A 13,860-nucleotide genomic window follows, 5' to 3' on the forward strand; every position below is an offset into this window, starting at 1 on the left:
TCCTATTATTAACACCAGTATGTTCTCTCTTAGGCTCACAATAAATTGGCTTATCTATTTTATTAGTCTTCCAAGGACCTACTTCTACATTTACTTTTGATTTTTGATTTATACTATATTTTCCTGTTTCATTTAATTAACTTCGGCTTTTATCCTTAATTCCCTTTTCCTAGTTCATTTTTGTTTTGTTTCCAAGTTCTTCTAATTTCTTAAGATGACTCTCGTGGCACTTTAACAGTGTCTGGGCCAGGAGCTGTGTTCTGTGAAGGCTACCTTTCATAGTTCTGCAGGGCCCAAGAGTTTAGGCAAAAAAGAACCACAAGAATAGGTTATGTAATCAAGACAAATGCACCCCACACAGGGCCAGCTGCCTTGGCTTCCAGGAATGAGAGGCTCCAGGCTGGAGCCCACTTGAACTGCAGGACTTTGGGTAGCAGAAGTAAGTTCTCTAAGCCTCACTTCTGTCCTCTCAGCCTCATTCCCACCAATACTTCCCACCTTGCTAAATCTTCCCCACGTTTGCCCTCAGATAGAAAGTGTCTCTAAAGGTGGGTTAAGTCATTTACCCCCACAAGTAAAGGCTGAGAGAGAAAGACACCAGAAAGCCTTCAGTGATTACATTGTATGTTAACACCCAGGAAGTCACACATACCTGCAGGATCAAAAGGCAGAATCTCTCCCAACATCCCAAAGACTCCATCGCTTTGGTCACGGTTTGGCCAGGTGTTATTTCTAGGTCCCTGCGGCTTCTGGCCCAAAACCTCCAACATCACATTATCCATATAGCTGCTCACCAGACCCAAACTGTACAAGTCAGAACTGAGATCAGATATGCCAGGCCACTGGCCAAGAGGTGACAGACCCGCTCCAATGGGCTGTGCTGGCTGCTGGGATGAGCCATGTGCCCATTTCCCAGGTGCGCGAGGCTGAGGCAGGGGCTGCTGAGGTCCAATGGGTTGGAGAAGGTGTTGGTAGTATTGGACTTGGGGTTGCTGTTGTTTTGGGGACTGCTGCTGAGGTGCCAGCCCTGGCTGAGGTGTCAGCGGCGTGTGTACCCCAGCATGGGGAGGGCGCAGTGGAGGGGGCACTGGCAGTGGTGGCTGCATGGCTCCTGCCTTTTGTTCAGTCACCATGGCTGTGACAACAGAATTACGTCTTGTCACCAATGGGGAACCTTGATGGGACTGGCCCATGTTAAAGCCGGAGAGAAAATCTATCACCTCCTGCATTTCCTGATCAGTGGGTAAGTTCATACCCTTCTCATCCTTGCCATCATCCCCATGCAGGCAGTTCTCATGCCTCTCCATGAGAAAACCATTCACCATCTGATTACTGGAGTTCTGGGCTGACTGTGAAGGGTCTGTAGTCCTAGGGAAATTACCAATGTTCAAAATGCTCTGTAACCTTGTATCAATGTTACCAGGCACTTTGGCCTTCTCTTCTGAACATCCTGCTATGAAGATGTTTTTGGAAGGGGTATTTGGGATGGAATAATTTGTGCTGCTGCTAGAGCTGGTGCATGAAGCTTTCTTGGTGAACCGGGATGTCAGTTTGGAGAATGTCTTCTGCAGGCCACCTGAAGATTTGTTTCCATTTCCAGATGGCAGGTCAGTCTGATTCCCAAAGTCACAGATCTCTCTTTGAAGTTGGATCTGAATACAGGGTAAAGCTTGCTCCCTATTTAAACAGAAATTTATTTAAAAAAAAAAAAAAAGACATATAAAAATTGGACAACGAAATGGACTTTTTTGTATTTAAGGAAGACTTTAAAAATAAAAACAAACCCTAGGGGTTTTAAGTGTACCTAATTTAAATACTTATCTATATTTATTAGTATAAAAAAAATCCACAGCTTCTAATATAGAGCTGGGAAAACTACAACATTCAGATTCTGGCTCCCTAGAAGAGTCTGACCAAGTAAAACCCTCTCATTATAGCACAAGAGTACAAAGCATGCCTAGATGTAACTAGACCTAAGTGGCAGAGTTCAATTTTGTCCTGTAGAAGAGGGACTGAGAGCCTGGCAGATCAGCAGAGGGACAATGGACAAAGCCACAAAGCAGAGAGGGATGGGTGGGGAGGAATCAGACATTAAGCAGTATGACTATTCATAGAAGTAATTTACAATGTTGCCCAGAAGAAATGTTATTTCCAAGGTTTTCTGAGCATTTTTTCTGATACAGAAAGACTGCCCTCAAGACAGGGCAAAGGGCATGGCATGGGAGCTCAAGGCAGGAGCTGGCTGGGACGACCCTGGGTAAACCACGTCACCGTTCTGGGCCTCTGTGTGCGCTTGAGGAAAGAAAGGGGGAGGGGCATGGTTGGATGTTTAAGGTTCTGAAGGTCAGCGGTTCTCTAAGAGGTAACTTCTAACTGTCAGCTACTTTCAGATCTAAATAAATTTCATGGATAATATAGGTAAATTTTCTAAACTTGCTCTGTCCTTAGTTCGTGAGGAGAATCTGAGTTGGGTTACAAGTCCTCTTTATGGGTAAAGAGGCATCATGTCTGCAACTTACTCTCAAATAATAAAGCAAATAAAGGCAAAATGTTAACATATTGGGGAATGTGGGTAAAGCAATTCTTTGTACTATTCTTACAACTTTCCTGTATGTTTGAAATTATTCCAAAATAAATGTTCTCTTTCCTGCCTTATTTACCCACATACTGTTAGTGACATGAGTATACATGAAATAGAATATGGTTCCATTGCTCCAGTTGTGGACTGAATGCAAACCACTCGCAGAGTCATCCAGGTGACTTGTGTGGACACCAACCTCCCTGCCCTCCAGCGGTTCACATCCAGCACGGCTGTGTAGAGCACGTCCACCAAACCCAGGGTCTTCTCGGGGTCGAGGCTTCTCTGCAGCAGGGACATGGTAGCAGGATCTTCTTTCAGGCACCTAGGCACAAACAAGGCTACATTAACTGTGGCTACTTCTCCACAAAGGTGTTTCAAGCAGGCCTTAGAGAAAAGGCTACAACTTTTTTGTACTTTTGGTATCCAATAAAAACTCAACAATTGTAAGAACATTTAGAGAATGACAGGGCTACCACTAGTACCCGTGGCTCTGCAAAAGAAGGAAGGAGGGAAAGTCAGAGAAGGAATAGGGCCTGGAGTCCCCATGAATTTCTAATTCTCGAGAGTCTGTTTAAAGGAAGAGGAGGATCCGTGGAGAACTTCCTTCCAGGGGCCTTAAAGCTCTCTCACTCTCTGATCCCTGCTTAGGACCTGATTTTCCTCTCTGCCTTGTTGAGATTCCTAGGTCTAGCATAATATCAACTCCTGTGCAAACTTTTCCAAAACTCTCTTGCCCTTTACTTCCTCTACAGCACTTCACATCTATACTCAAGAAACCAATGGTGGTTAAAAAACAAACAAACAAAAACCCTTATGGATCTGCCATAAGAATTCACCACAAATTTCAAAGAACAACCAACATGACCTTGCTATAAATTAACCTGTCCATTTTCTAAGATGACCATTTCACCACTGCTCTGTTTCGCAAAGCTCTGACATCCTGGCACCCTTCCAGCATTCTCTTCTTCCTCAACACTCACTTAACTGAGAAAACTTATGAAGAAGATGAGATCTACTTCACCTACTCTACCACGGAAGTCCACCACTTTACCAGCACCTGCGTCCACACACCTTGCCTTGCCCTCCTACTGTAAGGGAAGATGAGCCCTGCTCTTGCCTCAGGCTGATCCTCCACCTGATCAGTGGCTGCCATGTCCCCACCTGCTTTCCCAAGAACCTCGTTCATATAATCATCCCTTCCTCCCTGTGACATTCCCTATGGCAAACGAAGCAGCTCAGCAACCATCATCTCTTGATCCCATGTTCCCCTCCAGATACTGCCCCATTTCTCTGCTCCCGATTTCAGCAAAACACACTGTTTCTTCTTATTCCTTACCTCTTATTCTCCTTTTACCCTACTCTGACCAGCTTTCATCCCCATAACTCCACTAAAATAGCTTTTAATAAATAATTGAGATCTTGCCAAAGTCAATGTTCAATTACTTGTGCTCACCTTCCTTAATCTCTGGGCAAAATTTTGCAATGTCTCCTTTCTCCTGGAAACTCTTCTCTGTCAATGTCACTCTTGCTCAATTTTCTTCCTACCTTGCTGGCAGCTCCTTGGTCTCCTCTGCTGACTTCTCTTGCTCCTTTTCTACCCCTTCTCTACAAGTTTGAGCCCTCCAAGCCTCTGTCTTCTTTCCTTCAAATACTGTACCTGAGATGCAGCATCATAGACCATCTCCACACTGAAGACTCTGATTTCATGCCCCAGCCTAGACCTTTCTCCTTAGCTCCAGTCTCAAATATCCAACTGCGTACTTCACAATTCTCTGCATACTGAGTAGGCATCGCAAAGGTAACCTGGTCAACATAACTCATGCTAAAAAACACTCTGATTTCTACACACTTCCCCAATTAGTAAAAGACACCACTGTCTACCCAAAAACTTACATATCATCCCTGTTTCCTAGTTCCCTGGCATCCAACATCCAATCCATCAGCAAATCCCAACAGTTCTTCTTCCAAAATTATTCTGAATCCAAGCACTTCTCACTACCACTCTTATTTCCACCCTTGTCCGAGAACCCAGTACCTCCTCTGTATGAGGACCAACATCCCATCTAGTCTCCCTTTTTTCACCCCTGCCCCTCCAAAGCCCCTCCTCCACACAGTGGCCAAAGTGAACTTCCTACAGCACAAATCAGATGGTATCACTCACTTGCTTAAGTCTCCAGTGATATTCCATCATGCTTGAAATAGAATCTAAGCCCCTCACCACAGCCCCCAAGGACCTCCCACCTCTCTGGCCACATCTCTCTTCACTGTCACCTCCACTCACTGTGTCCTAGACATGAGGCAGCCTCTCGTTCCCTGAATATCAAGTGTGCCCCCATTTCAGGACGTCTGCTCTTGCTGCCCCCTTCACCTGGACTGCTCTTCCCCGAGATCTCGGCACGGCCGTGGGCTCTCACCATTTAAGTCTCATCTCAAAGGGCACCTCCTCCAAGAAGCCTTTTCTGAGTGAGTCCATCTCCCTTTTATCCTCTTTATGGCATAAATAAGAAGCCAATATTATCTCACGAATGTGTTGCATATTTGTTATCTCTTGCCCCTATCTACTATCTAAGCTCCTAGAGAGCAAGGTCTTTCCTCCCACTGTGCAAATCCATGGCTGATGCACTGCCTGGCAGAAACCACTATGGTTCTAGGAACACAGCAGCCAACTGGGACCCCAGCCCCACAGGCCTGAGCTGTCCTGGAGACTGGCAGGCAGGTTGTGGGACATTCACCCTGTTGCGGGTTCTCACTGGCCATATGCATGAAACATACAAACTGACCTAACTGCTAAAGGTGAAAAATAAAATCTATGGAATATCTCTCTAAAATATGTTACAATGAATCAGATATGTAACAGGGCTGGATAGAAGAAGCATCCAAAAAGAAAGTCAGTAAGAACAAAACCAAGAAAACAGAGAGCTGGGAAGTCCTCTGTCTCAGAGCGAGAACTGTCTGAGTAGCACTGTCTCCCAGGAAGATGCCATCTACTAGTTCCTGGGCCCTCTGGAATTAAATGGTGAGACAGACACAGGCAAAGCCACCTCAATGAGGCAGCAGCACCCCCAAAAATGACTCTGGCTTGAAGAAGAATATCTGTGAGGATGGGACCTGGCCAGCCTCAGGAGCAAAAGAAAAGGTGAGCAACAAAGCAAGCTCTGACAGTGCCCTGGATTCAGGGTCCTGGACAGTGAACCTGGCACTGCTCTGGTCTCAGTGCCCTCATCACCCCACCGTGCACCTGCTTCTCTCAGCCTGGAGTCCCTGATTATCAAGTCACACTCCTCCACTTGCTCCAACTCTGCTCCCGAGCAGATGTCAGTTGTGATTTGGCTTGCCACATATGTTTGTGCACTAGGACAGCATTTGCTGGTCATGCAAAAAGGAGTACTACACTTTCTGGTAATAATCATTTCTCCTTCTTAAAATCAACAAATCAGTATTTTTATTTTATTCACCAGTCTTGAGAGTCTATCAATAAAATGCCCTTATGAGGTTAAATTGTCTTGTTGACAAATCACCAAGAATTACTTACAACCCTTCAACTGTTCTTAGACTAAAACCCAAGGGCTTCAAGGGCCTTGCATGTCCCAACTGCTCTGACTTCCTTTCTTCAACACTACCCAGCACATCTCCAACCACGCTGTTCACTCCTCAGACCTTTGCATTTGCTGTTCCTTCTGCATGGAATGCTTTCCCCATCTGCTCTCAGCTTGGCTGGCTCATCTCAAATGAAATGTCATGTCTTCAAAGTGACCCTTCCTGACTGACCTCCCCATCTGAAATAGTCACCCCTCTCCGATTTCTACCCTGGTTACCCTCTATCCTATAATGATCACCCTACTCTTATGTCCTTCATAGTCCCTGTCAGTGTTTGAACTTCTCATGTTTATTAACTATCTCCTCCTCCTCCCCATTAAAAAGTCAACTCGATGAGGGACAGGGACCCTGTATGTCTTGTTCTCAATTAACAAATTCCCAGAGCCCAGTGTCTGGTACATAGTAGATACTCAGAAAATACTGAGAAAAAGAATGGGTGGATGGGATTAAATGTGACAGTTTAAAAATTTCAAGTCAAAATGGTTAAAATGACAAATTTTATATTATATATCTTTTTCCATGATAACATTTCAGTAAAAAAAATTTTAAATCAAATAAGGTTATTATTTTGGAAAAACTGTATCTGGCAGCTGAGAATTTCATTTTATTAAAAGCAAGTCATCTGTCTCTCTCTTAGCAGGTGATCTCACTGCCTTCCCCCCCATGTGGGACCTGACTTACGCACTATATAGATAACACTTTTTAGGTTTTAATGTACTGGAATAGCTAGAAGTAGACACCTGAAGCTACCAAACTCCAACCCAGTAGCCTTGACTCTTGAAGACGATTGTATAACAATGTAGCTTACAAGGGGTGACAGTGTGACTGTGAAAACCCTGTGGATCACACTCCCTTTATCCAGTGTATGGATGGATGGGTAGAAAAATGGGGACAAAAACTAAATTAAAAATAGGGTGGGATTGGGGGATGATTTGGGTGTTCTTTTTTACTTTTATTTTTTATTCTTATTCTGATTCTTTCCGATGTAAGGAAAATGTTCAAAAATAGATTGGGGTGATGAATGTATAACTATATGATGGTACTGTGAACAGCTGATTGTACACACCATGGGTGGCTTAGCTAGAGAGAGAGGGCCACATCTGAGCAACAAAGAGGCACTCAGGGGGAGACTCTCAGGCACAATTATAAGCATAATCTAGTCATTTTACCTGAAAGACCCAAATCCTGATTTTATTCCTTTGGTACATTATTTATCTAATAAATTGTAGTAAAGGATTTATTATTATCTTTATTTGTATGCACTTAGCATGCATGAGTATATCACATATAAATCAGTAATAATTTAAAGCTCTTAACTATAGCTTAAAAATGTAATTTCTTTTTAGAAACTACAGGCATTTAAAGATTATTAACTAACTTCAGTCTAATTTCTTAAAGAATCTGTAAAGTACAATTTAGCTAACATAAATTGTAGTACTGTAAGAATTTAATAAAATTAACCCCTTTAAAGGGCAAAAAAAAAAAAAAAAAGGCAAGGCATCTGATAAATTTAGACTTGCTTTGCTAACAATTTCATTCTTCTGAAGGTGGATTAAAGCAATCACTTCTGTTTTAGTTTTTCTCAGCAAGCACCTACTGTTTTGTAATTTGAAACAAAAATTCTAAAACTTTGACTCTTTACCAAAAGCTGCCAGCAGAGGGAGCCAATCCAAAGTTCTTCAAGTCTTTCAGAGAGGTACAATGAATTACAAAGGGAATCAGTCACACAGGGAGAGAATTCGAAGTGTTAACCTTTTAGTTTAGCTGTTTATATTCACCCAACTATCCAAATGTTCAAAATGTTTCTTGAAAATGGGAACTGTGGTTAACTTCAATACTTTTAAATGAAAACTTCAATTGGAAAAAACAAATTAAGAATTCAAGAGCACAAAAAACTTACAGAAAAGTTATATTTTAATTTATTGTCTAGCAGGAATTAAGCTATACCATCCATTTCAGGAAGGAAGCAGTATATCAACAATTAAATTCTAACTTTTGGGGGGTTGTGAGAGGAGAAACTAGAGACAAGAGGTTTTGAGACACAAAGTAAACTGTCAACCCTTACCTGACATATCAACAAGCTCTGAACACTACACTAGCAACAGTTTTGACAGAATCTACTACTGTATCCTCACATTTCAAGGCTTAAATACAACTCAGATGTACTACCCAGCTACCACTTTAGTCCACATATGTATCAGTGTTCCTTAGTATCTCTTTTTCTACCCAATGATTTAAATATTTTCTATATTTATTTAAATATTTATCCAATTCACAATTTTAATAGCAAAAGTTTTCCAATATATGCTTAATTTTTGTTTATTAATAAAGCTATGATGTCGATCCTTACAGCTGAATCTATAGGCACATCACAAGATTATTTCCTTTGGATAAATCCTGAGAGGTGCAATTGTGAAATTTCTGGGGTCAGATCCCTTAGTTTAGGCTTCTGATGTACTAAAATGCCCTCCAGAAAGGCTATGTGACTTATTCTCCATTCAACAACTTCTGAGCCTGTTTCTGTACAGTCTGGCCCAACCCTGGTATTACTATTTTAAAACAATTTGGGCAAAATGGCATCATATTATTTCTTTACTTTGCCTCTCTTTGATAATTAGGTGAGGTTAAACAATTTTACGTGTTTATTGACCATATTTCTCCTTTTCTGATTTAGCTGTTTTATGTCCCTTCCCCATTTTCTTACCAATTTGTAGGAGTTTTTAAAAAGGAATTAAGAATAATCTTTCATCTATTATAAATGCTACAAAGAAAATTAAATAATCAAAAACAAAGCAAGAGAGAATCTAAGATGGTGGCATAGAGAGGAGTGGAAGCTAAGTAGTCCTCCTGGAACAACTAAAAAAAAACCAGAAACAACTAGTAAATAATCTAGAATAACCGCAGGGGGACAGACATGACCGTCTACTCATCATACACCAACCTGAATTGGGAGGAATGCCCGAGATCACAGCATGAAATCTGTAAGTAAAAACTGCAGATCCAAGTCATGAAACCCCCTCCCCCACAGCCCGAGCTACAAAGCCTCGTGGTGCTAGAGAGAAGCTCTCTCCCAGCAAGCGAATATAGCTCAGCTGAGCTCCAGCTGGGGTTTTAATTAGTGAGTGTGAACTGTTCACTACAAGGTACAGATCCCCAACAAGCAGACAGAGGCTTTGGGTGATGACTGACTTTGGAGAGCCAGAGGGTCGCCTTGGACTAGCTCTGAAGGGGGCTCTCTGCTCCTTTTTCGACTCAGTGGAGAAAGCCTCAGCCATTTTCAGTTCCCCGTGCTGTGACTCAGAGAAGGATGGAGACAGCACAAGCATAGAGAGACCACTGAAATGCTAATGACCTTCCCCTTGGGGGTCTATCTTCTCTAAGAGAAAAGGGGTGGGGCCCATCTCTACTACCTGCCTTTCATTCAGAACCAGACCCCAGGGCCTGGGGGAACACGGCCACACCTCCTTACACAAGTCAAGAATTATAGGCTAACAGGCGCCACCTGCTGGGCAGAAAAGCACAGTGACCGGAGGCATCACAGAGTGTACCAATTTTCTAAGACACACCCTCAGGGAAACTGGATACTGAATATTTCTTCCTTCTGGGACCTGAGCCTGTTCTGGTCTGGGAAAACCTGATTGCGGTAACCAAGGAAACCATGCCTAGACTTCAGAAAACTACAACCTACACCAAGAAAAATGAGGTTATGGCCCAGTCAAGGGAACAAACTTGCACTTCAACTGTGATGCAGGAATTGAAACTAATAATAAGTCAATTCAAAAAGTTTAGGGAAGATATGGTAAAAGAGCTGAACCATATAATGGAAACACAGGACGTACATAAGGTAGAAATTGAAAGTTCAAAACACCAACTGGCAGAATCTACGGAAATGAAAGGCACAACACAAAAGATGAAAGACACAATGGGAACATACAACAGCAGATCTCAAGAGGCAGAAGAAAACACTCAGGAACTGGACAACAAGGCACCCGAAAGAACACATAGAGAAAAGAATGGAAAAATATGAGCAACGTCTCCGGGAACTTAAAGACAAAACAAAAAGAATTTACATGTCATTGGTGTCCCAGAAGGAGAAGAGAAGGGAAAAGGGGCAGAAGCAATAATAGAGAAAATAATCAATGAAAATTTCCCATCTCTTATAAAAGACATAAAATTACAGATCCAAGAAGTGCAGTGTACCCCAAACAGAACAGATCTGAATAGGCCTAAGCCAAGACACTTAATAATCAGATTATCAAACATCAAAGATAAAGAAAGAATCCTGAAAGCAGCAAGAGAGAAGCGATCTATCACATACAAAGGAAGCTTGATAAGACTGTGTGGATTTCTCAATAGAAACCATGGAGGCAAGAAGGAAGTGGGGTGATATATTTAAGATTCTGAAAGAGAAAAACCACCAACCAAGAATCCTATATCTGGCAAAACTATCCTTCAGATATGAGGGAAAGCTTAAAATATTTTCTGACAAACAGACAATGACAGAGTTCGTGAACAAGATACCTGCTCTACAGGAAACACTAAATGAAACACTGCAAACAAAAAGGAAAAGACAGGAGTGAGAGGTTTGGAAAACAACTTTGGGAGATAGTAGCACAGCAATGTAAGTACACTGAACAAAGATGACTGTGAATGTGGTTGAAAGAGGAAGGCTGGGACCATGTGGGACACCAGAATAAAAGATGAACGATAGAGACTGGGACTATGTAACTCAGGGAAACCTAAGGTGCTCAATGATTGTAATAAAAGGTACAAATATGTTTTTACATGAGGTAGAACAAATGAATGTCAACATTGCAAGGTGTTAAAAATAGGGTGGGATTGGGGGGAAAATACAAATCAAAGCAAACTAGAGACTAGAATTAACAGAAACATTGTACTATGCTTCCTTTAATGTAACAAAAGCAGTATACCAAAGCTAAATGCATATGTGGGATGGGGAATAGGGGAAGGGTATGGGACTCCTGGCATTGGTGATGTCTGACTCTTTATTCTACTTTAGGTTAATGCTATCTTTCCTTTTGTCGTTTTCCAGCTGTCAAGTTTTTTTGTTTGTTTGTTTGTTTTTCTTTCTTTCTCTTGCCTTTTTCTTTTGCCTCTCTGCCTTCTTTGACTCTTCCTCCATCTTTGTGGAAGAAATGTCCTCATATAGAGAGTGGCGATGGTGCTCAATACATAAATACGTGACTATACTGGGAACCAATGATTGTTTACTTAGGACAGAAATTATAATGCTTGAACAAAACCATCTTAAGAGAAAGGGTTATGAAGAAAACTTGAGGGCACTATATTGAGTGAAATAAAACAGAGACATAAAGGCAAATATTGCAGGGTCTCATCGACATGAACTAATTACAATATGTAAACTCATAGACATGAAATATAAGTTACCAGGATACAGTATGAGGCTAAAGAATGGGGAGCGGTTGCTTATCATGAGCAGAATGTTCAACTAGGGTGAACTTAAATATTTGGAAACGGACAGGGGTGATGGTAGCATGTAATGAGAATAACTAACAGTGCTAAAAGGTGTGTGAATGTGATGAAAAGGGTAAGCTCAGAGTCACGCATGTCACCAGAAGGAAAGTTGGAGGTTAAAAGATGGGAATGTATAAAACAGTGAATCTTGTGGTGGACAATGTCTGTGATTAACTATACAAATATTAGAAATCTCTCTCACGAACTAGAACAAATGTATGTTGCTATAATTAGAAGTTAATAATAGAGAGGCATATAGGGAAAAATATACCTATTGCAAATGATATACTATAGGAAGTAGTATATTAACATTCTAGCATCAACAGTAACAAATGTACTATACCAAAACCATGAATCAATAAGGGAGGGAGGGCATGGTTAGGGGTATAGGAGGATCTGAGTTTCTTTTTTTTTGTCTTTATTTCTTTTCTGGAGTAGTGAAAATGTTCTAAAAATTGAAAAACAAATAATTGTGTTGATGGATGCACAGCTGTAGGTGGTGCCATGGGCAATTGATTGTACACTTTGGATCACTGGATGGTTGTATGGTATCTGAACAGTCTCAGTAAAAAATATATATATATACATATATATGTACATATATATAAAAAAATAGATTGGGGTGGTGAATGCACAACTATATGATGGTACTGTGAACAGTTGATTGTACACCATGGATGACTGTATATGAATATATCTCAATAAAACTGAATTAAAAAAAAAGAATAAACTGAATTAGGAAAAAACAAAAAAACACAAAAAAAAACACAAAGCAGTCTGTCCTCAGATGTGAGATGTGTCTGGGTGTGTAATAATATGAACTCAAAGATTATCAGGGTTGAAGACAAAACAGACAAAGGAGGAAAAGAAATCCTATGTTCCATACTCAGCTTTAAAGAAATACTGGGTGAATGAGAGAAAATTATATACTCTGTTTAATAGCTTTGAACTCACTAGGAAAGAACAGATAATACTGCTCATTTTGATCCAAAAGTATGTAACATTTTAATTATATTATCAGTCAATGAGACTATTTTTCACACATCCTGGCCTCCTCCTCATGGACCAACAACCATGACACGTCATGAGCACATCACCACTGCAGATAAACCCAGAAATGCAGCTTGGCCTGTCAGGTCAGCTAGCACGAGCTTTGTTCAAAACACAGCAATCATTCCAAAGATGTGCACACATCAATCAGAGTTTAGGCTTCATATTAATGTAAGAGTCACATTACCATGTAGATGGAACTTGAACCACAATCCTGGAGCCTTCTAAACTGATTTGGGGGGCATAGGCTTCTTTATTTTCAATCTGTGCTGTGTCAACCACCACCTAAGAGAGAAATAAAAGCAACAACCAGCTTTCAGGGAGGAAAACGGATTACAAACAAATCCAATACACAAGCCTGTGGATGTTGAATGACTTGGGCAAAAATTCTTCTCCTGGCAATGCAGTTATGCAGAGGCCAGTCATAAGCCCTAATGAAGACAATAGTTCCAAGTAAGAAAGATGACTGAATATAATAATATTTCAATAAATAAAGAACAATTTCTGCATGTGAGATTTATGGAACTTTGTAAGCACCTGGCACTTTTTCAAACTATAAATATGTTAATTAGGAGTTACTTCATTTCCCCTATCTTAGTAATTTTTAACTCTATGTACCTGAAAGAAGTAAAAACGTCATTAAAAATAAAAATATTGTTTCAGAAGAGCCCATCCTCAACCATCAATAAAAACAGAACGATTTCAGAACAGAAGAAGAAAAAGTATTCTTTCAGTGATTTCCTTTTATTCGGAGGAGAGTTTTTAACACTACATTGATGGTATAGTATCCTATGTAATCTGAGGAGTTTGAAAAGTGATGAATATATTTTCAAATAGCTAAAAGAAATTAATCACAAACACCTTAAAATCCAAATGTGTAATATTTCAGAAGTGGAAGAAATGTGTAGTTGTTTAACATGATTCCAAATTCAGCCTCTAATGGAGCAGATTTCCACTGTGATAAACACAGAGTTCCCATAGCTAGTCTGCAATGTCCTTCAGGAAAAAGGCTTCCTGTCCAGGGAATAACCATTGTTGGACCAGGCAGGTGCTTCCTCTCTTCTCCTATCCCCAGAATCATAACCTAAAGGCTTTGTCAGTCACACACGAAGGTGCCCTACAGTGGAGGGGTAGGG

At 40.9% G+C, this 13,860-nt stretch overlaps 1 protein-coding gene across 5 annotated transcripts in view; it reads right to left on the minus strand.

The window, feature by feature from the left end:
* Nucleotides 1-13,860, minus strand: part of GARRE1 (granule associated Rac and RHOG effector 1) — a 97,938-nt gene that overhangs the window by 10,081 nt on the left and 73,997 nt on the right. For all 5 annotated transcript variants that reach the window (XM_037819392.1, XM_037819394.1, XM_037819391.1 and 2 more), the window contains exons 8-10: nucleotides 12,912-13,009; nucleotides 2,778-2,903; nucleotides 653-1,677 (exon numbers count right to left, since the gene is read on the minus strand). In XM_037819392.1, the coding sequence (XP_037675320.1) occupies nucleotides 653-1,677; nucleotides 2,778-2,903; nucleotides 12,912-13,009 (1,249 nt within the window). The remainder of the gene's footprint in view (nucleotides 1-652; nucleotides 1,678-2,777; nucleotides 2,904-12,911; nucleotides 13,010-13,860) is intronic.

This window comes from Choloepus didactylus, chromosome 27 (assembly GCF_015220235.1).
Source record: "Choloepus didactylus isolate mChoDid1 chromosome 27, mChoDid1.pri, whole genome shotgun sequence".
Lineage (NCBI taxonomy): Eukaryota > Metazoa > Chordata > Mammalia > Pilosa > Megalonychidae > Choloepus > Choloepus didactylus.